At 47.5% G+C, this 27,367-nt stretch overlaps 1 protein-coding gene across 2 annotated transcripts; it reads right to left on the bottom strand.

Moving 5' to 3' along the window:
- On the bottom strand, nt 1-27,090 carry INTS1 (integrator complex subunit 1). 2 transcript variants are annotated; one of them, XM_051777074.1, is made up of 47 exons: nt 26,926-27,090; nt 26,553-26,843; nt 25,842-26,038; nt 25,479-25,616; nt 25,006-25,165; nt 24,601-24,706; nt 24,150-24,336; nt 23,875-24,020; nt 23,461-23,602; nt 22,950-23,126; nt 22,592-22,700; nt 21,789-21,909; nt 21,111-21,188; nt 20,433-20,590; nt 19,321-19,417; nt 18,825-18,916; nt 18,434-18,494; nt 17,837-18,034; nt 17,310-17,439; nt 16,984-17,163; nt 16,743-16,892; nt 15,975-16,154; nt 15,693-15,797; nt 14,695-14,862; nt 14,234-14,345; nt 13,744-13,905; nt 12,843-12,989; nt 12,346-12,444; nt 11,862-11,986; nt 10,908-11,162; nt 10,465-10,624; nt 9,697-9,837; nt 9,134-9,314; nt 8,927-9,050; nt 8,265-8,383; nt 7,154-7,241; nt 6,296-6,522; nt 5,174-5,297; nt 4,570-4,703; nt 3,977-4,169; nt 3,584-3,711; nt 2,996-3,108; nt 2,764-2,877; nt 1,803-1,873; nt 1,198-1,289; nt 1,013-1,122; nt 1-615 (listed from the first exon to the last, which is right to left on the bottom strand). In XM_051777074.1, exons 1-47 carry the CDS (start codon nt 26,981-26,983, stop codon nt 500-502), a joined length of 6,564 nt encoding a protein of 2,187 aa, XP_051633034.1. In that variant the 5' UTR covers nt 26,984-27,090; the 3' UTR covers nt 1-499. The 2 variants fall into 2 exon arrangements, with proteins under 2 accessions (XP_051633034.1, XP_051633042.1); XM_051777082.1 differs by having other exon boundaries at nt 13,744-13,902.
- Nucleotides 27,091-27,367: the final 277 nt, after the last annotated feature.

Below are 27,367 nucleotides of genomic sequence, written 5' to 3'. Positions count from 1 at the left end.
TAATGGAAACAAAGAGAATTTTAATTATAAAATAAAAAATTCCCCGAACACCCACTCCCAGAAACCAAAGTGGTCTCTCCCCTTGCACAGATCTGCATGTTCCCTCTAACACAGAGGGTGCAGACATTTCAAATGCAAGGCCCATCACTCCCTTCTGCTCTCCCAGGAGCTCTGCCTTCTTGGAGAGTCAAGAAAACCCAAAAAACAAACTGACACCCACTGCTCCAAGGCCCCATGAAGGAAGTGGTCCCTGTTTGGCACAATGTTCAGGATATTTTTCTCCCACAATAATGGCATCTTAGCCAGGCAGGTTGATGCTTGCCCTTCTCTGATCTTCAGTCAGCACACTCTCCTTTTCCAGCACAGTCTGGCCGGCCACATCTTCTCTTTGATCCTCCAGCACATGGGTTCCAATACACTGTCTTCTTACAGGGCTTTAATGCAGCTGATGAGTCCATTAAATAACTCCTCTGGAAGTGAAACTCTCAGAACCACATCTTCATATCGTGGCCTCCATGTGCAGAATCTTCAAGGCCTCTGAAATCTGAGAGCTGGTGTCGATCTGGCCGTACATGCCCACCAGGAAGGCCCTGTGCAGCAACACTGCTGCGTGCTCTGTGGAAGGGATGGACAGCATGAGACTGCAAAGCAAGAGCAACCCGCCAACAGACACTGGGGTGTATGTTTGCAGCTGCACAAGAAATTCTCTCCTTCCACGAGAACATGGCACAATCCACCCTCTAACAGGTCTGTGGGTATGTGATCACGTGAGGGATCACAACTCAGAGAAAATTTGTAAGGGAGCAAATCTGCTCCAAGGAAGCCTCCCTTGGCTCTGTGTCCCCGTGATGCTCAGACCAAAGCTACTATTGGTGTAGGTGTCTGTTTGATGGTCTGGTCTAGGCAACACTGACCCTTGGCAACTTCCCAGGGATGCTGTTCCCAGCACAGGACCCCAGCTTTGACCCTTGTGAGGCCAACCATGCCCCAAAGGCAGCAGATCTCAACTTACCCTGGCAAAGGAGGGTGTATTCAGGCAGGTTCCTCAGCGCTGTCTGCACCACCTCGAAGTCTCGGCTGCCAAGGCAGTACATGTAGGTGGGAAGGAAATCTGCAGCAATGCTGGGAGTAAAACATGATAGTGTCAGTACAGCCCAGATCACCAGTCAGGACAGCCTAAGTTCCAGGGGTCCTCACCTGGGGTTGTTCTGAATGGAGCGCAGAGCCAGGCTAAAGGCCAGGTTTCGGCAGGAATCCTCTGATGAACTCATCAGCTTCTGGAGGTTTGTCTGAAAAGTGGACAAATCTGGATCACGAGGCCATCCAAGGAGCACAAACTTCTCAGACTGGCAATACTACCCCTCCACACCAATCCAGCCCAACACAAATCCAGCAGGTACTGGCTGACCCTGGAAATCCCTCTTTGTAAGAAGGATTATCCCGGTTCTGAGCACTTTGAAGTACCCTTCTGTAATCTTACTCCATTTGGGACAGCTGAGCTTTCCCCAGGTTCCAGTTTTTTCAACAGAGCTGTTCTGTCCTCTACTTGCCCCAATACTGGGAAGAAAACAGAGCATTAATTCTCCCTCTGACATAAAATGGATGATGACAGACCCAATGTGCAATGGAGGGAAATACTGCCTACTCTCAGAAGGCCTAATCAAAGATACATTTTTCCTAAGATTCCGCAACAACCACCCAAAAAGCAGAGGAAGGGCAGTGCTTAAGCTGGCTGTGCAACACAGACCCTGGTGAAAAAAAATCTCTTCCTTCCAGAGGTAGTTTGAGACACCAACACTCACAGCAAAAAAGGAGAGAATTTCTGGCCTCCGTCTGGACATTTCATCGATGTCTGTCAGCACTTCCAGGATGTCTGGGAGAAGACACAGGTTGAAAGGGTGACTGAAATTCACTGATCCAGCAAAGGATCTTTTCCTTTTTCCCTACAAATTCAATCTCCCAAGCAGTCAAGTTTTCCCACCTGCACACAGAGTTAGTGCAATTAAGGCAGTTCTTCAAAAAAAGAGAACAGAGATGTGCCAGATCAGAACATCCCAACATGCCCAGGCAGATGTGACCAGCACTTCATGCCATGGGCAGGGGAAAGAGTGGAGTGGAGTGTGAGGTTTGCATTCCAGAACACTCTCTTCTGGAACTGAAAGTGTCTTTTTAAAACCTGTCCAGGCAGGGCTCTTCCCTCATATTCTTCCTTGGAAGGAAAACTGTCACCCCAATACCACAACTTGGTTTTGAACACAACTAGGTTTGAACACTGGACACTTGTAATTTCAGAAAACTTTTGGAGAACATTGTTGCTCCCATATGCCAGGTTAACATGATTTTCTTCCATGAAAGGGATTCCTAACAAAATCCTGTTTCTCATCAGTTTGGTATTTTTTTATCATTAAAAACATGGCATTTCTTTCAGCACTCCAGACCTGGCTTGACATGAACTGCAGCACTCCTTGAATTACTCACACCATCTCCCAAAACACTTAAAAGATCCTTGAAGAGCCCCAAAGCAGAGGCAGTTGAAGTACTGCAGAGCTAAGCGCTAACAGCATCATAGGAAGCCTCTGTCACAGAATCACAGAAGGTAATGGACAAGTTAATCCAAAAGTGGAATAACATCCCAACTGCTGGAGACTTCCAAACACAAGACTGAAACAGGAAACTAGCCTGTAGCTGACAGATAAGTAACAGGGTTGGAAAATGTCTTCATTTGCCCTGTGTCTTTGCACAGCTCTGCAGGTCCTCACTTACCCTCCACCGTTTGGCCCCTGGAGAGCCTCTTCATATACGGGGCCATTTCAGCTGGTGTGAGAGGAGTGAAGAGAGACACACTGACAAGAGGGAGAGAGCCAGCTGCTGCTTCATCTGGGGGGGGAGAGAGAGAGAGCACACAAGAAGAATGAGCACAGTACATTTTGGACTTAGCTCCAAAACATACTGCAGGTTCACCAGCTGGAATAACTCTTCCCCCACACAGACTCACCATCTTTCTCTTCATCAGAGCCCCTGTCCAAGGTGCCACTCTTACTAGGCAGACTCAGCCCAGCCAGGAGGGACTTTAGCATTGCTAGGTCACTGTTGTCTGACGACAGGTCACTGAGGGAGAGAGGTGGCATGTTTGGCTTTCAATAGCAATGACATGAGGACAAGTAACAGCACAGATATGTACACTAAACCAAACACTTTTTCGGAAGCAGAAAAAAGGTTTTTCCTTTCATCATAACTGGAACTCAAATGCATTTTCCCCAGATATCTGCAAGTGGGACCCTGCAGCCATCACTCCAGGGAAAGACCCTCCAGCTGCCCCTCTGGAAAAGGTTGCAGGGCATTATAACACCTCAACAGGACATTTCGGCCATTACATAAGTTAGAATCACTATCTGACTTCCTTGGGTTCAGTTTTCTCCTATAAAAAAGGGATATGCTGCTCACCTCAACAGAGAATTAAGGGAGTTAAGGGTGAAAAAGTGCCATATTAACAGCTATTTTCTCACATCCTCCTGCTGTCTCCTGTCTGATTAGCTCCTGGCAGTCTGACTGTGCATGGGTTAACCAGCATAAGGAAACTTACTGGAGTGGATCCGAGTGCTTCTGCAAGAAGGAGACAGCTGCCTGGGCATTACAAGTGATGTACTTGTGGATAAACTGGACAAACTTGCTGATGAAGGCAGCCAGGTGCCGTGAGGATTTTCTGTAGTTCTGGGAAAGGACCAACAAGGTGAGAGTTAACGAAAAAAAATGCAGCAATGCACTGCCCCATTCTGCACCTCTGGGTACCAGGGAGCAGTTTCTTGATCTCCTGCCTCCTCTTCAAGCTCTCCAAGGTACTTAATACACTTTTTTGTTCTTAGGCATGTGAAGGTTTTCCCTTCAAATGGGAGAGCTGGGCTGGCCCTGTGTTACACGAGCTTCCCCATCTAGTGGCCGGACGATGGCATACAGAGGCAATCGGGGATTTTCCTACCAGCAGCAGACGGATGAAGGACAGGAGACAGTCCCAGAGTGCCGCCTGGTGCTCGTTCTGGAAGACCTGTGGCTGGAGCAACTCCAGGATCCCCAGGACGTGGATGAAGAAGGTCAAGTGGTTCTGCTGCCTGAACTCCTGGAAATTGAGGTGAACGCGGCCGTGCAGCAGCGCTGCAATCATTGGCAAGTGCCTGAAACACCAAAGAAGAAAATCCAGATCTAGCCCCTTCCTAGAAACAGTCACATGTTGTTACACCTCAGGTGCTGGAAGGAAGCATCCTTTATCCTCGCTCAGGATTCTGGACTTGATCTCTGTATCTATAGACTCAGCAAGCCCCATTTCCCACCCATATTCTGTTCTCTAGTCTCCAGTTCCAAGAATATTATCTCCTGACAGACATGGAACCAAAAAGAGATGCTGCCTCACTGTAAGAGATAAGACTTTGCTGCCCTTTCTCTTGACCTCTGTACATGAAGGTGAATTCCCTCACCATCATCATGATTGCTGCAAGTTTGTTCCCCTTCCAGGACAAGGGTGGATGCTTTGCAATGAACCCCAGCCACACAGAGGGAGAAAGGGGAGAGAGGTACCTAAGGAGGAGGATGGGATGAGCTACAGCCAGCTTCCTGCAGGCCATATTGGCATCCCACACGCGGCTTTCGGATGACTTGGAGTCACTGGTGTCTGCGAGGAGGTTAATGAATCTGTGAACAAGGGCATCAAGCTAGAAGAAAAATAATGAGTAAGAAGTTTAAATTACAATCCAGCCTGTGGCTCTTCAGCAGTGTTTCCCAATTCCTTTCCAGCTACAGAGGGGGGTTAACAGAAATTATTTTCAGGTAGAATCTGCGAGAAAATGCAATGTTCCAGCTGGCACAGGATCTGAAGCCCACAGTCCCCACAGACATCAAAGCAGGATCAGACATCTGCACACTTGCGTTTTACAGAAGCCTTTGGCACACAGAAGCTTGTGGAGCTTATACTATTTTATAGAAGGACACTGCAAAATAAACCACACCAAAACTCTCTGCTCCTCAGAGTGCAGGCAGGGAAGGGGTAACAGAAGAGCAAGGTAAAGAAACCAAAGTCATCCAGGAAGCTTTTGCCCATCCTCACCTTCTAAACTGGGCATCAAGCTAGCATCTGCTCTGCATACACAATTGGAAAGGGGCTTTCCTATGTCTCTAACTTTACCTTGCAAGTGCTGCTGTCTCTGGCTCCTTCACTGGTAAGAAGCATCTCAGGCATAGGCACAAGGAGCTCAGGCAGCTGCAGGTATATCTGCAGCAGAAGGTCCTGGCAACATTTTCCCACAGAGCTAAAGGAAAAAGGGAGAGGTCAGCCACTGGTTACTATATTAGTTCAACCAGCAAACATCCCAGACCCATCAGATTAGTAACAGCCCTCCTGCACATGGCAAACAGACCCTGTAAAAAGGGCAGCCACCACCAATCTCAACAAGTGTTTTTAAGTCTTTGCTTCTTTTGAACTACTCAGATGATTCACTTTCCATCCACAGTCTATGGGGATCCATCATTACCCAAATTAGGCCATTTGGAGTTAGAAAACTGCAGTTACAAAGCAGCACAGGACAAGAAAGCTCTGCTTACATCTCCAGTGAAGAGTCCTTGCACGTGGTACTCATGGTCATCCCCATCCCAATTGGAAGACAGTCCAAACCACAACTATTAAGACTAGCTAACATGTTCTCTACACACCTGAAATCCCTGTAGATTCCTGGCATAGTCTGTACTGGGAGGCAGGTCAATGCAATATCAACTGAGATTACTCAGTATCACCATAAGTGAGGTTGGAATTAGGTCAGTTCCTTTCACTGCCACAAAAACATCATCTTCCTGTTCTTTCCACAGCACTAAAATAGCTGTTAGGAAACAATCTGGTCTCCATTCATCTTTGAGAGCAATCATAACAGCCAGAAGCAGGAAGTATTATGGACAGTGACTCAAGGGATGAGTAGACAAGACATCCCACATTAGGAACTAGCAATTAAAAATAAGCATTGCCTTAAAGAAAGAAAGAAACAAAAGAAAAAAAGCGTGGCAAGCACTTCATTCTGAAGCCCTAAAAGCAGAAGGGCCCTTAACTTCACTTTTGAAGTCACCTTTCTGGTCCAAGGACCCCTTAAAATGACCTATTATTCCCCCAAATCTCTGGGAGGACAGCATGCATTTTTAGTACGGGCTCTGGAACATGATGTTCTTAATGAAGACATGCTGGCAAGTCTCACCATTACCTGACTGCCTGTGCTCTAGAACTAAAATTACAGCAGACAGTGTTCCCCCTTTGCAGCCTCACCTGCTTCCCCACTGCTGGATGCAGCTGGTCAGATACTCCGTCACTTTTTTGATGTTCTCAAGGTCCCCATGAGAACAACTGAGCAACAAAGGCAGCCGAGACTGGATGAGTGTGCAGGAGGCCTCGTCAGCGTTCTGGTACCTGGTCTCTGCTTCAGCCAGGATCAGCTCCACCATGCTGATCAATTCTGATGCCTTCAGGTGGAGCACAAATTCCTCACGGCGCTTCTGTAATGCAAGAGAACACTCCAAATGATTCCACACCAAATTCCAAGACCCTTAGTTCCTTCTAGACACACACCTTCCCCAGCTGGAATGGAACACCTCTAGACTTAACTAGACTTAAGAACTGCCCCATATCTTGAGCTCTGAAAGCATCACAGTACCAAATGAAACCTCCTTACCCCTCCTCCACTTTCTAAATTCATTTACTTCTATCCCAGCATGTGTGATGGGTCAAAAATCATAGTTCAGTCACCATAACAAAGCAATTCTGTGGAGAAGAGAGACAACCTCCTTTTCTTTGTAAAACGGGAATTATCCCACGCTGGGTTTTAGCTTGCTCACCACTCTAGCCTTGTGCCTTGTGCCTTTAACAGATATTGTGGCAATTGCTGCAGGGGAAATGCCAAGTGGGTAAACTTTGTGTGTTCCTATCAGCTTTTTGGACTCCAAAACTGCCACTGTAATATGTAACATAGCAGAGCAGCTAAGTAACCAGCTGAGGTACAGGCAGCAAACTTGGCACACCGCACGTGAATCAATCCAGCCACCTCTTGGCCATGGAAAGATCAGGCACTGTGAAAACATTGCCTCTCACTCCATCTAGAGAGGAATCTTGGAAGAACTGAATCAGTACCTGAGGAGTTCTCTGGTCCCTTCCCTGCCAGATCCGAGGAATGTGAATACAGGCCCACAAGAAATCCAAGGATGCAGTTGGGTCAAACCTGCCAGAAGACAAAAGAAGACAGATTTGCAATTAGAGTCAAGGCAGCCCTGGGGCAGCACACAAACACATGGAAGCATCACTAAATATGATGAGTGCTGTGAAGAAAGAAACATCTGCAAATGTAAAAATAGGATCCATTAAGTCCCGAGAAGGGGTTTGGTTCTGTTCCCAGATTATGACTAAATATTTGTTGCAATAAGCACAGCACAGGGTAGGGAGCAGAACAAATGGCATTCAGCAAGTGGGGGGACTAAATGGATCCTTGCACCACAAGGCCAGGAGTTGGTCATCAACACAGACAGTTGGTACAATCAGACCAGTGACCTTACTGTCCCAGTGTCTAGAACATTCTATCTCAGCTGTTATCTTGGATTGCAGAAATTCGTGCAATTTTGAGCAAGAGGTCAACGGTAAAATAAAAAGCAAACTGAAATACTACCAGCTTTAGAAGTATTGCTGTTATTAGGTGTCAGCATTTCCTGATCCATAAGTATAACAAGTTTAAGCACAATACTACTACAGTGGCTCTTCATTATTTGAGAGCTGTGTATAGAAGCTGAGAGCCAGGGCTGCTCCAGAGATCAGAACTCGGAGTCTGACATCAGGAAAGGGCTAGAGAACGACTGACCATGGAGTTTAGTACAACCAAAAGATCCAGCAGAGCCTGCCCAGATCCAGAGATAGTCCTTGGACAGTTCACTGTCCAAGCCAACTTGCAAACCCTGTGTTCATAAAGATTATCAACAAGGGCAATGCAAGATGGATTATTCACTATTAGCACTTCCTGTTTAGAACACAGCCCAATCTTTATGTGCTGCTTCCATCAAACAGCAGGTAATATTTATATCAAGGTACAGAAAGCAGCAGGATTGAAATCAGCATCTTTCTCACAAAGCCTGTTTTTGGCTGAGTTACATCTCCTTGCAGACTCACCGTGGAACGTGGCAGCTCTTGTTCTCTCTCAGACATAACGAGTGGCCCAACTCAAAGCCCTTTGCTAGGCCTGAAAAACAAGACCCACCTTTGCTCCCTGTTTCTGCCAAGCAGAAGCCTGATGCACTGGTGCAGCGTGGTCCAGCTGGACTGGTGGGTCAGCAGAGCCAAGAGGTAGGGGCGGAAGGAGGGCACCTGGGACCCTGCCTGAAAGGACCAAATGAGCAAGAGGTATAATAAAACAGATCCTTGCAACGAGGTGGATGTAGGAGTTAGTGCGTGTACTGCATAAGGATGATGATCCAGGGAGGCAGACAGCACAGCAAACTTTATTTTTAGGGTTTAGGATTTGAACTGAAGTACATTCTAAGAGAACATGGCATCAACCATGATGTTGATGCTTCTGTCTTAGCTTTGGCATAGCACTTTTGGGTAAGCTATTGATCTGTCTGCAAAAATACCAATGAAAACACAGCTGGTTGGGCTGTTATGGGACCCCGTTGTGTCTGCAATACACTTAAGTACTGAAAAGAACACAGCTGAGGAGATAGAAGGATAAGATGAAATATTAACCTTGCACTGAGAAAAATGCACCAGAACTCCTCTCCTAGTCAGCCTGTACTGCTTTGGAACTCATACAGTAACATGTGGCAAAACATAAAACTACCCCTTGCCCCATTTGCAGGTTCAAGTCAGTACCCCTGAAAGGTGGTTTCAAGCACAGCAGTCCCTCTATCCAACAACTCTTACTTTGTTCCAGGAAAACAGCAGCTTCTGCTGGAGATCAGGGCAGCTGCTGATCACCTCTGGGTCTAACATCTCCAGCCAGTCATTGAGAAGGCCAGAGGCAGGCCCTGGCCAAGCTGATTCCGCACTGTGGAGGAAACAAAGCCAGTGTAACTGGTGGTACCAGGCACCCAGACGTACCAGGGAATTCCCATCATTCCCTAGGCTCACCTGCAACTGTCCACTTCCTTCTTCACTGGTGTTTCTTCTTTGTCCTGGAGCAACAAGGAGCTCACCACAGCAATTGGTTTCATGGCAGGACACCTGGCAGTGGTCTCAACAGTAGCTGAGAAGAGGACAGTCAGGAGTTCCTCCAGGTATGGAGAGTGAGTTTCAATCAGACCTTGAAGGACTAGCAGAGGGAGAAAGATTCACTCATCAACTTCAGGATGTGGTGAGAGGTACAGAACCTTATGAGTATTATTGCTGATAGCATGGCTCAGTGAGGAAGAGGGAAGCCTTTTTTAGCTGGGATAGGAGGCTTCCATTTCCCTTTTTGTTAGTGGAATCCAACAGTATGCTGAGAGACCAGCCCCAGATCACAGTTTATAACCCCACATGCAGTGCAAGGGGGAAGGAGGTAATACAACATAGGACCAAGCTTACATCAGTTCACATTTTCTGATTCAGGGAGAAGGCATATTCCCACAGCCTGCACAGTAGGCCCTCCCTTGCTGGGCTGGAAGTTCAACCAGCTGCTGCAAGGGGGAAGGAGAGCAGAAGGACATCCATACCTTTGCTGATGAGCTCTGGCTCCACGTTGCACTTCTCTCCTGATTTCAGGGTGGCAATGATGGCACGTACCGTGGAGCTGATCATGTCAGCATCATGATGGAAAGTCAGAGCTTCTGTCAGGTGCAAGAAGCCACCTCGAACTGCAAAGAAATCACAGCATTGGCATCACAGGAACAAGCCAGTCCCCACATCAGACTTCTCTTCTACAGATGCCCCATGTGGCTCCAGGACACAACTGCTCAAACATAGAAACACACTGGATTCTGCTGCCATTTACTCCCACCAAAATCCTCGACAGCTCTTCTGCACGTTACAGGGACATGTGGCTAAGAGAAAGCTCTGTAATCACAAACCCACTGCCATGTCTAACCTCTGGATTACAGACCCTTCCTCCCAGCAGATGGCAGATGATAAACAACTCTACAAGTCATGATGTGACCTTGTTCCAGAGACATTCCTTCATGCTCACCTACCAGGACTACAGCTCACACAGAACTCCTGGCCTGAGAAATTGGAAAATTTTTCTGAGAGATCTGCTGTACTTGGTGTGATACTACCAGGTGTCTACTGCAAAACCCCAGTGCCAAGTCACTTTTTCTCATCCTCGTGGTGTTTCTATAGCACAGTATACTATTTTTGCTATTCCTTAGGACACTTCTCTAAAAGGCTGCCCACCACACCTCCTGCTCTGGGTGCAGTTTTGTTTCTGTCCTCTTCTCGGCCCACTTTATCCCCTCTGAGTTCCATAAGCTGCCCAGTGCCAGTACCATCATTGATCCTGTGCCTTGAGGAGTACTGCACAGCAAAGGCCTTCAGCTGAGCACGCAGGGGACCCTCTTCCACTGCGGGGTTCTCCAACCACTGCAGCATCTGCATGAGCACTTTGAAGAAGAGCGAGGAGAAGGCAGTGTCCTGTGGCATGCAGCGCTGGGGAGTGCAGTAAAAGAGACTTGCTTGTACACACATCAACGATACAACAAAGATGTCAGGAAAGATGCAGACAGCGGCACACTCTGCCAAGAATACACAGAGCACACCTACACTTGCCAGCCTGCATCCAGATGCCTATGGCCGGGCAACCTGAGCCCCTGTGTGTCATGCTCAGCATGACACAGATAGAGAGAGGGTCTGCACACAGCAGAGCAGATGCACTGCAGGTTTTCTGTTTCTTCCTCACCCCTCTCTGCTAAACACTCCAAAGATCACTGACCTGGTACTGGTAGAGCTGTCGCATCAGCGGGCAGGAGATGAAGTGGTGGCGGTGCATGGCCATGACCAGGGCACCGCTGTGGGGGGAGTTGAGCAGCGCAGCCACCGCCTGCAGCAGCCGTGCCGTGATCCCGGGAACCTGCGTGTTCCCCTGGCGGATCCGAGCCAGCTCCTGCCCCAGGGCCTGCTGCAACGCCAAGGCCAGCGGGCGCAGGTTTGAATTCTGCCACCGTGGGTCCGGGTTTAGTGGGAAAAGCTGGTGGGATACAAAAGGGAGTAAACTTATGACAGCAAACGAAAGGACTTGGTGCACCATAAACATCCTGAGGCAGACGGCTGATTTACCTTGTACAATTATAGTGACTGTGGGTTAATGGGAACCTTCTGATACAGCTTTCTCAGTATTTTAATGCCTGGTACATGAATATAAGCAGCATCTCTGCAGCCCCAACATGACTATCAACACTGACACTGCAGGGGAACCATACTACCCAAACACAGACAACCAACTTGGCCAATTAATTCCCTGTAGGCTCCTTCTGGAGTCAATGGAGGGAGGGAGGCTCTGTAAGCAGACATGCCAGAGTACAAATGCTGTTTGCACACAGCTTTGCTGCCAAGGCCCTGTGAGCATTTCACAAATCCTCCTTCCACTGCTGAGAGGAAAGGCACTATACACAGAACAAACAAGGTGCAGAGACAGTAACATGCTAGTAGGCACTGACAGTACCAGGTACTATCAAAAGCCACATCATGTTCCAACTACAACAAAAAAGTCCTGCCACTATCAATTCCATGAGGCTGTAATGGCACAGCCTCATTGCATCAGGGCTTTCATACTTATGGCCTGGAAACACTGCAGGAGGAAGGGGTCAGAAGATGCAAGTAAAAGAGAAATGGGTTTTGTAAAGCTGCTGCAGGGAAGCAACTAATCAGCTGGAGGTTATAACAGTACCTGCAGAAAGATGCCTGCCAGATCATCTTCTGGGCCCAGAACACGGACCTGGCTCAAGGCCCGGATCCGGCTCTGACTTTGAGAGTTCTCAGGACTAGATTTTGACCTTGCAGTCTCAGCACTGTCTGCAAAAGAAATAAAAAGAAAGAAAGGAAAATGCTTTTATGGTAGCTAGCACCTGGAGCCCCAACACTGGATCACCTTCAGCTTTACAGTCTCCAGCTACTGAGGAATTCAGCAGCTAATCTCTTGAGTCCAAGCAAGACCTATTTATTTTTCCATATCACTCAGAAAAACTCATTGTAGTAAACTCCAAAAATATTGGAATTTCTCTCTTTGCCAGGAGCAAAAAACTCTAGCAAGGCCTGGTGTCTAACTGTAGCTTGCTGGTATATTGTAGCAAAACCATTTTTGAAGACAGCTCCCCCCATCCCTCTCAAGAGTAAAAAAGGAGGGAAGTTTGGAAGATGACTTAGAAATTTACCTCGGCGGGCTGGTAAGGAGGCAGTTAGCAGGGAATGGAAAGTCTGGCCTCCTGTTGCCCCTCTCTCATGTTGAACCTCCACAAGATGAGCCATGTAGTCTGAAAAAAAAAAAAAAAAAGAATACATCATCATCTCATCCTCTTTAGTAAAGAAGGATGGAATTGGCTGTTTGTACAGCTCCCACGGATAAGAGAATCTGCTCTTCCTGTGGACTTTGTACACACAATGCCTTGAAAACTTTGTTTCTTTCACAAAGTACCTTCCAAAGTATTTTTTAGTCTCTGCACACTTCAATCTACAAAATCTTTCTCTATTTGAGAAAATACAGCCAAGGGCCATTCAGACAAGCACTAGGGAGGTGTCTACAGTGACAACAAGCTGCCAAAGCAGCCTGTGCACAGAGTTTGCTGAACTTGCTTGCATTTTTCCAAGGCAGTCACAGGAGATAGTCATAAAAACTGTTCAAGTAAAAAGCCTAGTCATCTGAAGCTCTTACTCTTGTCCATGATGTTCTGCTCCAGCGTCTGTGGGTCATGAGACACTGCCTGATCCAGGTACTGCAGAAGTTTGCTCATGCTGGAAACTGGGATTCCAAAGGACTGAACAAAGAGAAGCAGCTGCTGTGGTTCCAGGTCCTGCAGGGCTGAAATACACCAACACTGAGTCCTCAGACCTCCAAATTGCCCACGGAGGGTCATCTTTATTACCTGATCTTTGTGCTTCTGGCTGGACCAGCAGTGACACATTAATGACAGGGCTGCAGAGAGCCTAAAGCTAGCAGTCAGACAGCTGCCTACTATGTTTTCTTCCCTCTGCAAATCATTGCCACCTTATTGCATCTTCCAGTTAATTCACTCACTGGCTAATTTGATCCTTTGTTTAATTTTATTAGAACCTCAGTAACACAATCATTTGTATTAAAAAATAACTTCCACCCTATCGGTTGATGGCTGCAGGCAGGAATTACTGAATAATTCAATCACTGGCTATAGACAGCTGTCATTTAATTAGTAAAATGGGACAAAAGCTCTGAATACCAAGAAGAGAGCACAGACAAGAAGTGCAAAGACCAAAGCAACTACAGGTCTATGGATTTCCACACTGCAGGCACTGCATGCCCTAGGGAAGCAGCACTGTGCTTCCTGTCTGGTGACTGCATAGCTTAGTTCCATCTGAATTGTTGTAAAAGAGATGGGGCTCCAATTCAGAGTCCCCTCTTTCCTTTAAAATACACAGAAAGCACAATATCCATATAGACTTGCTCCCCTACTTTAGAAGTAATAGTGACTGATTGACCCACTGAAAGGCATCCAAGTGGGATGGGCTGGGCACACTTGAGCACTCTCCCTTTCCTTTCAGGAGGGTCTGAAACACCAACAGAGAGGCCACAGGCTCACCTGCATCCACAAGCCGCGGGACCTCAGAGCGGATCATGCGCAGCTTCAGCCAGTCAGGGAGCAGCAGAGCCTCCTCCGAGGTGTCAACCAGGAAAGCAGTAGGAAGGGGCTTTTTCTCCGGGAACCATATATCCAGTAAGGTATAAAAATCACCATCCCCTGCTTAAGAGTGGATACAAAATTATTTCCCATGTTCACAAACACCTAGACCACCCTGCCCTTCTCTAGCAAATCAATACACCAGAACACACCATCGTTTTAATATTTCCTGCTGTCTGCAGAAGGCAAAAAAAAAAAATCAGCCTGCAAATCCTTCACTCTCCGCAGCAATATTCTGATAAGTCTTACAGCTGCAAACAAGTACTGCAAGGGACAAGGCTGTGAGTAGAAGGATTAACATCAGTCTGACCCGTTAGGAGATGGTAGATAAAGAAAAGGCTCTCTATATTGCCCATAAGCCCCTGAAAAAATCTGAGCATACTTCACTAACCTTGAGGTGGTCCCAGTGTCAGGAGAATAACCATGGCATGAACCACAAGGATGTGCATAGTGGCTGTTTCCCCACTAGTCCAACGAAGGAACACCTGATCCTGGGACTCTGACTGCAAAAAGGCAGAAAAAGACAGGATGAGCAAAGGTGGGGAGAGAAAGAAGAATTAAATCTTTGAGCTACAGACGAAAGGAGAACATAAGGATGGACAAATTTAGTCAGATCAAAGTTCCCAATATGTTCAACAGTGGCCATAAAAGATTCTTGAGGAAAAGTTAAAAAAGCTTTTTATAAACACATACGCTTGGCTCTGATAATTATCTTGGCATCCAATTATTTTCAGACCAGGGAACTCCTGAACCAAAACTGGTTTATACATAGTCAGTAACCCACAAAGGGCTTCTCCTTTGTTAACATGCCCAGTTTCTGTTACTTGCTCAAGAGGGGCAGGGAGCACTCACCCAGCTGTACACCTCCTCGCCCTCCTTGCTCTGCCGCATGCGCTTGATGTAGCGAGAGAAGATGGAGAGAAGAGCCACGAGCACTGCATCTGATTCAGCACTGTAGGAGAGCTTGGAGAAGAGGTGGGACATGATGGTGGAGCGCTCCACTATCAGTCGGGCTACATCCTGCAAGGGAAAAAGACCCACGAGGTCTTTACTCCTGTTTCGTTGCATCACATTCTCTGGTTTCCACCACCAGCCCAGTTAACACCACTCTGGAGATCAACATGTGGAGTCAAGAGTAGAACTGACATAACAGGGAAAAGGCCAGTGCTTTGCAGGCACCTTACAGTGTCCCCAGCTGAGCACAGCTGCATTCTGATGCATCCCACTACAAAGTAAGCATCTGCATAGTAAAAATCTGCATTTCTCTGAAGAAAAAAATCTACCGACTCTTATAGTTTAACCTCCACGTGTCTAAACAGACCTATGGAGGCAGGACCAGTATATGAGCCTTAAAAGTAATGAAAAAAGCACCCAGAGATAGAACAATGAAAGAAAAATCATTGTTAAAAAACAAACAGACAACTACCAAAAGCTTTTTTAAAAAATTAAAAAAACAAACCCAGAAATCTAGCTTTGGTCATAGGCGAGTGCATGTCCCACCACTAACATTCCTGATTTCCCATTCTCTCCCCAGATACATGTGACTGCAGGTTTAGCACCTCCTTGCTTATAAAACATTGCCAGGTAGTGGGATTTCCTTCAAACCACTGTCCACCCTTGCATTCCCCATTCCACCTCATAGGCTGCTGGATTGGAGGTTATTGCTCTGCTATCATTTCATGATATGACCTATAGACACAGGTTGCCTTTCAACACATACACAGAGACACAAACATGCAGTTATCAGAGTAACATGCTCCCAAAAAACTCATCCTGCTGGTATAGCAAGTCCCACGCCTACCACTGTCTTGGGACATGCCACGTGTCCCTCACACAATCCCTCCTCTCACCAGAGCAAGGTCGTTGTGCTGTCCCTGCTCCTCCACTGGGGCATGCTGGGAGAGGTACACCAGGTAAGCACTGATGGTCTGGGGATCTGTCTCCATGTGGATGGCCTAGAATAAGACTTCCTTTCATCAGAAATCCAGATTTAATGAAAACAAGCATCAGCATAAGAAAAATTCTTCTGCAAGTATATAAACACATTGATGTCACACCCAGATGGTTTGTTCAGATTTGTTTGTAGAAAAAGAATAAGCTGGACACTCATGCCTTCAGCTGCCAACACCCACCTGCTGCAAAGCCAGAGCTGTTGTTGCTCTCACACTGTCAAACAGTGGCAGCCTCGGGAGGTCCCTCAGCAGCCACTGATATCCCTGCAGCAGCTCGGAATCACCAGAGTCTTCTTCCATGGGGTGATCTTTCTCCTCTCCATCACGCATTCCTCCTTCTGACAGCACCAAGGACAGGCCCTGCAGAAGTCACACAAACACAGCTGTTGCATTTGAAGCCACTGCTGGACTGCTAGTTTCATACTAGTGAATATAATAGAAACAAGCTTCAAACTCCACAGAACGATCCAGATGCAGCACACAACAGGTTGCATCTCTCATATAATGTGTTCTCTTGACAGATACTCTGTTTGAAGTTTCAGTCTTCTCTGAGCATAACCTTTCTGAGCTCCCTGCAATTCTCTTTGTCTTGACTATGCTCTAGAGCACCAGACACTCACTCATTTACACTCCCCACAGACAACAGCCTCTGCCAATTACTCCCTGTAGCACACAATCTGCTGAGTCTACACCTGAACTTCACAGGAAACAGAGCAAAATCCAGCTCTGTCTTGAGAAAAAGTACAACTTGGCTGTTGAACAAAAACTTGTGAGCAGCAGGGAGTAGAAGTGCATTTGATGGGGTTTGGAGACTGAGACAAGTCAATCTCCAGTGAAGGAGGATGACATGAAACAATTTCATTTTGCTGGCTCTGAACTCAGGATAATCCAGGGCTCTGCCCTTGGCTTCTAACACACCCCAGTCAAGAAGATTTTCATTCTGCTCACCTTCATGGCCAGGACCCGTGAGGCCACTTGGGAGGAACTCAGGCGTCGCAGGAAGTAGTCAAGCACCTCACAGGTTGTCTGTTCATCTGCTTTGGGACCCAACAGCAAGTCTTGCAAGCGTCCAAGCAACTGCCTCTGTTTCTGTTGTCTCTGCGGAGAAAGAAGTTGGCCTGTTCAGTGAAATCAAATCTGGGATGCACAGAAAGTAGGTAACAGAAGGGATTCCCAAGAGACTACTCACCTGGCGTTTCTTGGCACGCTGGTCCTTACTCTCACCCTCCTCTTCTTCTTCACCTGAGGTTGATTCATCAGCAGCATCGTGAAGCAGGAACTCACAAAGGCACTGCACAGGTAGGACGTCCAAGGAGCCCTCGCTGGACTGAACCAGATCTGCCAGCCATGGCATTGACTGCGAGGAGGCCTAGGGAGAAGAAGAGTAACAATATCAGAACACGGATGCATCACACTGATCATTTAATTCCTGAGCAATATACCACCTTCCCCTGCATCTCTTTTGCCCCTCACTCAAGTTTCAGAGGCAGGGGATCAGATCCCAACACAGCCCACCTGTCTTTGAATGATGTTGAGGAGAAAGTCAGGATGACGACTGCGACAAAGAAGGTGGCCCAAGCGAAGTGACTGGTTCAGGCTTTTCACTTGCTCCAGGACATGTGGTGGAGGTCTGCGAGGGGGGCCCCTGCCAGAGAAACAAGAAGTTATTCACAGGCTGACAGACTTTCACTCTGGTATGATGAGGATCAGTCAGTTCAGTAGTGCACAAGGGACACATGCAGGTACCAAGAGAAGGACAAGAACCAAGTGTGACACATATCGACGTGTGCAAGGCCAAGTTGGACAGGGTCCCAAGAAACCTGGTCTAGTGGAAGGTGTCCCTGCCCATGGCAGGGGGGTTGGAACTTGACAGTCTTTAAGGTCCTTTCCAACACAAATCATTTTGTGATTTTATGATCCTGTGGGCTACCAAACCTCAGGGTTCTTCTTGCCCACATCAACTACCCTGTAGAGCAGTAGGGTTTCCTGACTAGTGCTATCTAGAATTTTATGATGGCATCGGAATGCAAAAGGTTACTTACTGAGGGTCCAGACTTGTCAGCTGGGACAGCAAGAGGCTGCTGCTCTCTGTAATTGTTTGTTTTGTGGATGCAGCAGCCAGATGGCCCTCAAATGCAAGAATCTCCTGTTTTTCTCTCTGGGAGATTTGAAGTTCACGATTAATCATCTCTGTGCGCGTCTCCTCATCCGTCAAGGTACATTGAGGATAGGAATAATTACTGAGAAAATAAGTGAAAAAAAGGAAATAGTTATCTTGTTCTATGCAAAAGTCATGAACCATAGTCAGAAAGAACCCAGGACATTGGTTCTGACAGACAACACAGAAAAAACAAGGCAGTTTCCCAATGGAGCCAGGAGACCGAGACCTTTTCCGCTAAGCACATCACAGTCAACCTCCCCTTTTTCTCAGTTTTATTCCCTTACTTATAATATTTCTGTTGAGAGAAGGCACTTTTCTCACTCCAACTGCAGTGCTGCTGCTTATTTTAAGCTTATTAAGACAGCTTATTTTACACCAGTCCCACTGGAAAGGAAGGAGCCACATGGCACAAACGTAAATCAGAAATATGTGTTTTCAGTGGTCTATTTGATTTATGTAGGGATTTAACCATACTAACTTGGTCATGACCATTTCCATGAGCATCTTTAGAGAAGGGTACTCCTCCCATGCAGCCAGACCTGCAGCAGAGAAGAGAAGGACAATCAGGAATACAGGAAAAAAATCAGGGCCTTTATATATATTCTAATGCATTCCAAGGTGGGGAGAAACAAACTCAATTGAGAACAGCTCATAACATTTAGAACACAAACAAGGTAATTCCAGCCACATGCTAGTCCAAATCCCACCTCTGTGTATTTTTGCACCCACAGGTAATACACAGTTATTTAACTGCAGTTACCTCACCAACCCAGTGCAGGCCTTGCCACACAAGCAACCAGACTCCAGCAGAAAGCACCTGGGCCAAGTTTTGCAGCAGAACTAGTATCCTGAGAAATGTCTACACTCACCAATGTTTTCAGGATTGAATGCAGCCACTACAAGCAGGAGAGGCCAGGCTTTCCAGTAGAGAGTAGAAATAGCTAGATTTGGAGGCTGGTACCTGCAAAAGCCATCAACAGATAGAAGTGGTCAAATTTGGTTCCTTAAGCCCATCTCAAGTCTGCTTTTCTCCTTAATCATGCACTGTTTAGATTCTGTCAGCTCAGTGGTTTTCCCAACAAACAAACACAAAAAAAAACCCTCAAGAGGGACAGCTGAAGGTTCAGTTGAAGATTTCTAGAGTAGAAAGGTCAGAGTGCTTGCAGAGCAAAGTTCATTCCATAACTTGGGTCTTGATTGCTCTAGAGAAATTCCCACCTAAACATGACCCTGAAAAAAGTCTCCTTGTCATTTTGTTATTACAAATTGTAGTAGAGAAAAGCGTCTTAAAATCTATGAGCAGGGAGTGTTAGTCAAGGTGAAAATGAGCCAGATCACAGCAAGATTATCTGTGTGATGTCTTACCCTGGGGGTAGCTGGATATTCTCTGGATGGTGATAAGTGCACAGATTTAAGACTGCATCGATCAGCTGGATTCTTTCTACCCTCAGGACCTCGACATCTGGAGGAGAAGAAAAGACTGAACAAGTTATTGACCTGTCTACTTACCTGAAAGTCCTTCAAGAAAAGCATCGCAGTATAAGAAAAATTTTACTTCAAGCAACTATATTATTGTGGGCTTGCTCATGATATTACAGAAACAAAAAAACAACAACATTTAGAGAGCAACAACACTTAAAAAAAGCTCCAAGTCAATATATAAGGATATCAAGCTTTTCAGCTGCAATTCGGTTTAAATTCTTTAGGGTAGTTTTTTCCCCAAATGTATCCAATATACTTGTAACTTTTTCAGAACTCCTTCAGCTGAGGAGCGAATCTGCTCAGAACTTCTGGGGCTCAGAGGAACTAAAAATGCATTTCAACTTCGTTGCAAGTTTTTAGACTCCCTTTAACTTAACTCTGAGTCTTCCAGCATTTGAAATGGTGCAGCATTTCCCCTCAAATCTACCACAAACATGCACAGCTCAGCTGAATGGACATATTCCCCAGTGATGCAGGAATTTAGACAAATGCTAAATGGATTCATAAAAGCATAAGAGTAAAGACTGCTTTTGTAACTGCTATTCTGTAAGTGTTTGAATTATGGACTTGGGAAGAGCACACAATATATTGGTTAATTAGTTTGATTTCCAACCATTCCATTTTTGCATAGCCTTAAAATTTCATTTTACAGTATGTATAAAGGATTAAATTGAATTTAAAAACGCTGACTCAAAACTCTGGGTGGTTGTTCACAGCCCTTCATCCTCAACACAACCAATAATTTCCCAAACACTCCACGATACAAAATTAGTAACAGTGAGAAACAGTAAGAGCAAATAAGAAGCTTCTCTAGTGAGAAAGCAACAGCAGTACATGTCTGGCTTTGAGCCAAATGCTTGGCCATCATGACTAAAATATGCTTTAAGTGACGCAAAGGCTCTTGTAGGCGGTAGGAGCTGTCTCAGCCCTGGGTGGCAATAAGAGGACAGAGAGAGAAGCAACCACTTGCTGGCTGGAGCTTTGTGCAGCCTCACCATCTGCCTGCACAGCTGCAGCCCGCTTCACCAAGTGGTCAGCGAGCTCCATGGCATCCGCGGGGCCCAGGGGCAGGTCCCGCGACAAGCCAATCACCAGGATCCGCATCAGTGTGTCCTCCAGGATGGGCACCTCGGAGCACAGGCGAAGGAAGAAGCTGCAGGAGACACGAGACATCAGTCACACTTCTCTGGACAGTAGTGTGAGGGCTCCTGAACCCTTCACAAACCCTAGAACCCTTCTGAGCACAAGATACATCACAGCTTAGTTTACAATATCTTCCCTGGTCTCCAGCTCCAAATGCAACTATGTGAAATAAATTATTATTGGAATATCAGTTGCATTGCCTTGTACCTCCACACTTCAGCTTGCTTGAGTCTGAGCTCCCTAATGTTACCCCAGTAACCCACACAGTGCAGGGCTGTCCTCCTTACAACTACAGCATCAAGATACAGAACAGCTTGGCACAGGGAACAGGAATGAAGGAGAAAGAAGAACAGATGGAGAGTGGAACAACACCCCTCAATTTCACAGCAATGTGACAGATGAAGAAAATCTAAGCACAGTTCCAAGCATTTCCAACACAGAGCTATATAAGGATCACCAGAAAACACCCATTCCTCTGCCTCCAGCTACAGCAGCTCCCCAGCTGCACCTGTTACGGGAGGGGCACTCACTTGCGGTCACTCTCAGGGGGCCAGTTGTCCCATTTGTAGTAGGTTTCCGGCTGTTCTGTGAAGAGCACCTTGTGCAGGCTGTAGAGATGAAGAGGACAGTAAACACCATCTAAGTGAGGCTCAAGAACACATACAACAGTTCAGTCTCCCCAGACTCCTGCTAATGTTCCCACCCCACACGTGAAGGAGCCTCCTCAGATAAGTGAGTCTAGCAAAGGTAACAACGTGAATCAGAACAGAGAGGACTATACAGTATAGGCCCTGGGCTTTTATACCTTCAGTAACAGGAGTCTGTCCTGGAGAGAGGACAAGAGGCAAGCAGAGAAGACAGAACTGTCTGCGGATCCCTCAACTCTACAGCCTAAAAAAGGATGTCAGAAAAAAAAAACAAGGGGTCCACAGGGATTGTGTTTGGTCAGGTAATTAGAAATCCCCTATTGAGTGGACACAAATAATACAAATCGGAAAGATTTTCCATTATCATGTATTTCTGGTAAGAGGATGCATCTGAAGGAATTTCAGAGAGGGAGACAGTCTCAGCCTGAATCCTACTAAAACTGTTTCTGCTACTTGTCTGATAAGGGCAGAGAAATCTAACCAAGCCCTGTCATATGCCTGATTTTTCCTAATATATCACACTGTTGGGGAAGGGACAGAGATGACCAGGCTGACTCTCACCAGTGCACATAGTCTTTTGGAGCCAGCTTGCTGATAGATGGAACAACTGTATGAAGCCACCAGACAGCATCACGTTGGATAGCAGCAATTTGGTTTTGGAAAGAGCGCAGCACTTCCAGGTCTGAAAAACAGTCAGGTCACAAAGTACATACATACCAAGAGCCCCATCAGGAGCCAAGCAGGAGGGTAGCAGTTTCAAGAGCAGACAGGTACCAGGGCTCTGAGGCATCACAGAATGGTTTGGGTTGGAAGGAACCTTAAAGATCATCTCATTTCAAGCCCCGCAACATAGGCAGGGATACCTTCCACTAGAGAAGGAGAACCAGAGAAGGGGAGTAGTATATCAGAGAGCCTTGAGCACCCCAGCACTGACAGCACATGTATTTTGCTTTCTGACACATGCTGCAGCAAAACCCCCAGCGTGTAGCACAGGTGAATTAGCTTTGTGAGGAGAAGGCATCTGGGCAGTCACTTCAGTGCCATCCCAAAGGCCTGTGCTCTCAACCCACAGGTACCTGGTAATCCTTATGGCTGCCCCTTCAAGATTAAGGCTCCCCCATACAGAGCTCCCTTTCCCCAGCCTCTCAACCACTGCTTCCATAGATACAAGGAACACCCAGCCACACAAATGCCACATCTCTTATCTCTGTCAGTCTCAGGATGATAGCAGGCTCCCCCATGCCTCTATTCAGAATGGAGGCTTACACCCTTTCCCAGCCCCAGCTGCAATGCTCCCCCAACATCAGAGGCAGATATCTGCCAAGCTGCCCATCTTCAGAGGGAATCTAGGTTTTTCTGCTTACTCTTTTTCTCTCCTTTATCCCAAGCAATTCCAGCCTCCTTCACCTGGGCTGTGATACCAAGCATCATGGAGACAGCTAGCAGATCAGTTATGTGGATGACAAAACGCTCCTTAAAATAGAAAAAGAAAAGTGAGTTGAATCAGCAATATCCAAAGCTGCCTTCTGGAAGTGTTTTCTCATAAAAAATTATGATCATGGATGTTTGGAAATGAAATACGGGAGTGCTGCTATGAGACACACAAATAGTGACTCACTCAGATACCAAAGAGCAAAAGAAGGAACGTTCAGAAAAGCAGATACAAGAACAGCCCAGTACATCACTGGCACGTGCAGAAGCAGAAGAGTCAAAAAGTGGTACCTTGAATTCCATTTCTGCATAGAGGGCCTCCTTGCGTTCCTGCATAAGGCCCAGACAGAAGGCCTGGAAGTTGATCTCATGCTTTGTCTGTTTGATGATCTCTCGCAGCAGAGCCCGCGAGGCCCGCAGGTAATCGTCCTTGGTGGTCAAGAGGTCCTGGAACACCATTGCCAGGTACTGGGGCCACACAGAAAGAGAAAACCTTCAGTGCACTGTAATGAATCTGCATCCACAAAATGAAGACACGAGGAAACCTCGCTGGTGGCGTCCTGTCCTCCAAACTGTAATAAGCTTCTCTCATGAAACTGTCTTACCACAAGATTGGTCACCCAGAATGTGGGAGTTAGAAAATGCCCATGTATGTTTATTTCTACCAAAAATAATAATAATATAATAGTATGGTACAGATCAGACAGTTGTCTGTGAAAAGATTCATCTGAGCCTCAACTCAACTAAATCTGTCAAGTGGGGTTCTGGGGTCACCATCAGTCACACAGGACACTGCACCTACCTTTGGAGCTTGCTCTGAGCTGTGCTGAAGCACAGTATACAGGATCTGCATGTTGTTGGGATTTCTTGCATTTGATAGTTCATTGAAAATCACAAACTTAATGGTGGTGCCCAGGTTATCCCTGTGTGCATTCAGCAGTTCTCTGCAAGGGAAGACCAGAGATACCTGAACTGACATTTCATTGCAGCTGGACACACTGTTCTTACTTCTCTTTGAACTATTTAGCACACAAAAGTGAAAAGGATGGAACAGCACATATGTCCAACAATATCAAAGGACTATTGAAAGACTTCCAGGACAATGAAATTCATATAAATGAACACAGGACACCCCTTAGTCCAAGTTGGTATTTAAAACCAATCAAGGTCGGACACATCTTCCACAGTGCTTTCTCTGACAGACCCAGTCACTCACCTGACACACAGCATGTAGTGGTTGAGAAGGACTTTTGGCTTGAGACGAATCTTGATCAGGTTGGAGATAACTTCCATGTCCTCTGAGCTGTGGGTGTTGCAGTTCATACAGACTGACATCAGCAAGTCCTGAGCTGGCTTGGTCAACTGCAGAGGAAGAGCAGAAAGGCTCCAGTCACTTGCCATTACAGATCAGAAACTTAAGAGGGATACAGTATGCAGCCCCCCTGCCTGGATTTCACACCAGAGTTGTGTTTCAGCAGCTCCTATCCTTACCTTTGGGTTCTGCAGCCACATCTCCAGCCTCTGCACAGCCATCTGACGCACCTCTTTGTAGCCACAGGTTGCTGTCAGTAGTCGAAGAAGGTTCCTGGAGACATTGTCCATGGGCTGGCGCCGGTTGAGCTGGTCCCGCAGCATGTCTAGGACATATTCCTCCACACTCTCTGCAAGGTCTTCATACCTGGACCACACAAACTGCACTTTATTCATTTCCACACAAGCTAGTGCAAAGATCAGCACTCTTTCTTGTTTGTGGCATACATTATGAACAAATAAAATCTACTCTTTTCTTCTGGAACCAGTTTTATCCGATGCTCAACATCCCCCAGCAGGTGCCACAGGACAGGTAGTGCAGAGAGGGAGCTCTCTGCCACAGCTCTGCAGGATGGGTGAGTGCAGACACATCTGCCACACGGCTGTGTCAGGAGAGGACAAGGCACTGTACCTGGGCATGAGCTGGCCTGCCTGCTCTGGGCTCATCTTCTCCTCTGCAATCAGCAGCTCACTCTGGCTATCTTCCTCCTCTGTCATGGAAGGGTGTGGGCTACTCCCTGAGAGAGACACAGCACACTTCATGAGACAACTCCCCTTTCCAGAGATCAATCACACTGAAGGAGGCCACAGTCAGTCACTTCCTCACACGGCATCACACACACAGGTCCACTTTTCACTACCCTCGAACATCCCCTGGATGTGAAAGAGCCTTAAAGAGAGGAAATGCAGTGGCTGGAACTCAAAGTCTGGTCTACATGACTCCATTCAATAAAAAACTATTCTCACAAGTCACTAAGTGCAGCAGGCTCCATCCTCTCCCTGAACCTTTGTTCCTGGTTCCCAAACATCTTCTTACCAGCACTAAGGTCCCCTCCGCTACGTCCAACTTCTCCATGCAAGAGCATGGTCTTAGGAGGCATCTTTGTGTTAAAAGCTGTTTGGATGTTATCCACAAATGTCTTGCAGTGAGGGCTGTCCACCCAGATGCGCTCCCCAAGGGAGTCCTCAATGTACACCTGCAGAAGGGAACACAATCCATGTTCATGTTTCTTTTTTAACTGATTAATCAAGGGAATATTTGTGAGTTTTTATGGATTTCCAATATGCAAATGCAAAGTAGGAAACTAGCATGACCACAGATGAAAAACAGACCAGATAACTGCAGGCAAGTCACATAAGAGCAAAAATCCACAGGACACTGGCTACCCCCTTCCCTATAGCAGGAATAAATCCACTGCTGTTCTCCTATCCCAACACACCCACACCTCCCAACTCTGGTTGATTTCACCCAGACTGCCCACCACACAGAAGCCTCCGTGGTTCAACAACCTTGACAAAGATCTCTGGCCAGTTCTCATCCTCTTCATAAGCTGCCATGAGAAGGTTGCAGGCCAAGACTGACACGAGGCTATTCCCTTTGGCTTTGAAGTTGATGGAGGCATCTCTTCGGAGGAGGCTGCACAGCGCCTGGAATGTCATCCACAAAAAATAAAATAAACAAGTCATCTGGCAAGAAAGCATACAGAGAAACTGTAGAAAGAGAAATACAAACTGCACCAGCTTGCAAGAGAGCTCTGGCATTTACGAAGATATCAGAGGTCTATTATTTACAAAGCCATGCTCTGACCTGAGAGAGCAACTCTACTCACAAGCTGGCAGCAGGGATGCATCAGTAAGTGCACGAGTCCTCACCTCAATAACCCCTTCGGTGGCAAATATGTTTGGTTTGATTTTTGCCAGGTACATGAGGCTCAGGTACAGCGTGGTGTCAGGTTTGGCTCTGTTCATCTTCAGCTGCTTCACAGCTCCACACAGCACCCCCTCAATACGGTCATCGTTGCCTTCTGCTTCTGCTGCCTCAATCTCATCCAACAGCACCGTGGGGACAACTGCAAGCACCAACACATAGGCATCAGCATTACCCTCATGTGAAACAACCTGCCCTGAGATGCTGCAGGACAGCAAAGCATGGACCAGCTCACCTACAGCCCCTGCCACAGCTTTTTCCTACCCAACTGCCACTAAAAGTTTTGTTTCACACCTGACAATGCCCCTTGATTATCTTTTCATGCTAGCAGACTCCTCTGCAAATGTATCAAACACCAGAAATGGAATGACAATTCAGAAGGCAACATTCAGACCCGGACTCTGCTAAAGAAATATGGGAATAAAATACCACAATCCAGACTCAGAGATTTCCTCAGGGATTATTTCAGATGCTGCTATTAAACAGCTCTCAGACAGAATGACCACAACCCAATGCAAACAGAGGAGAAAACTGATTTCAGCCCTATATCCAGCAGAGGAAATACAGCATATGGGCTTCAAGAAAGGCTCCAGGGAAAGAAGAACAGAAGTTTCTCCCAGGCTTCCTGCGAGGGCAGGAGCACAGCGAGGCCTCACCTTCGATGGGGATGACAGACGGCTCCTTGATGGAGGGCGAGATGGCTCTTTTCTCCGCCACGGCCGCCTCTGCCAGGCGGCCCAGGGCGCTGAGGGGCGGCGTGGAGGAGAGCTTGGGGCGCTTGGTGAGCCCGGGCAGCCCCGCCGGGCCCGCCAGGGCGGCGGCCGCGTCCCGCTTGCGCTCCGAGGGCAGCCCGGGCGGCGCCGGCTTCAGCAGCGCCACGGCCGCCTTGCCCTCGCCGCTCTGCCCCTTGGAGCCCAGCGCGATGAAGTCTCCGGGCGGCGGGTGCGCTGCGAGGGGAGACACGGGGACAGTGAGGGACAGTGACAGTGACAGAGAGAGCCGCTCCCCGCCCGGCCCCGCGGGACTCACCGGAGGGCTTGGGCACGGCGCTGGGCCGCCGCACGGCCGCCGCCTTCGGCCGGTTCATGGCGCCGCAGAGCACCGGCCCCGGGACAGACCGAGCGACGGACACCCGGGACCGAGCGACGGACGGACGGACGGACCGACGGCCGCTACACGGAAGCGGAAGCGCCGCTTTGCTGCCCCAGGGCGGCACCGCCCGCCCCGCCCCGCCCCGCCCCGCCGGGCAGCGCCGTCTGCCGGCCGGAGGGGGAACTGCACCCCCGGCGGGCGCGGTCGGGAGAGTCTTGGGGGGATTTGGGGATGCTGAGGCCAGGGAGGGGCTGGGACTGGGGGGATTGAGACTGGGGGCTGCTTGGTGGTGCTGATTGCGGGGGTCTGGGAATCAGAGAGGGGAGTCAAGGGGCTGGGATCGGGCGCTGGATTCAGGGGTTGAAATTAGGGGCTGTTG

The sequence above is a fragment of the Manacus candei genome, unplaced genomic scaffold (genome assembly GCF_025592945.1).
Source record: "Manacus candei isolate 608988 ecotype Guabito, Panama unplaced genomic scaffold, ASM2559294v1 h1tg000002l, whole genome shotgun sequence".
NCBI lineage: Eukaryota > Metazoa > Chordata > Aves > Passeriformes > Pipridae > Manacus > Manacus candei.
The sequence above is the reverse complement of the archived record's forward strand: the minus strand, read 5'-3'. Positions and strand labels throughout refer to the sequence as shown.

Bases quoted from the DNA above. Each gene is read 5' to 3' on its own strand.
- INTS1 (XM_051777074.1), bottom strand. From the start codon at position 26,983: ATGAACCGGCCGAAGGCGGCGGCCGTGCGGCGGCCCAGCGCCGTGCCC. The intron at 26,039-26,552 runs GTGAGGCCTCGC...TGGTGCTTGCAG, and splicing joins GTCTGTCATCCCCATCGAAG to TTGTCCCCACGGTGCTGTTG. The intron at 6,523-7,153 runs GTACTGATTCAG...CTTGCATTACAG, and splicing joins GGGACCAGAGAACTCCTCAG to AAGCGCCGTGAGGAATTTGT.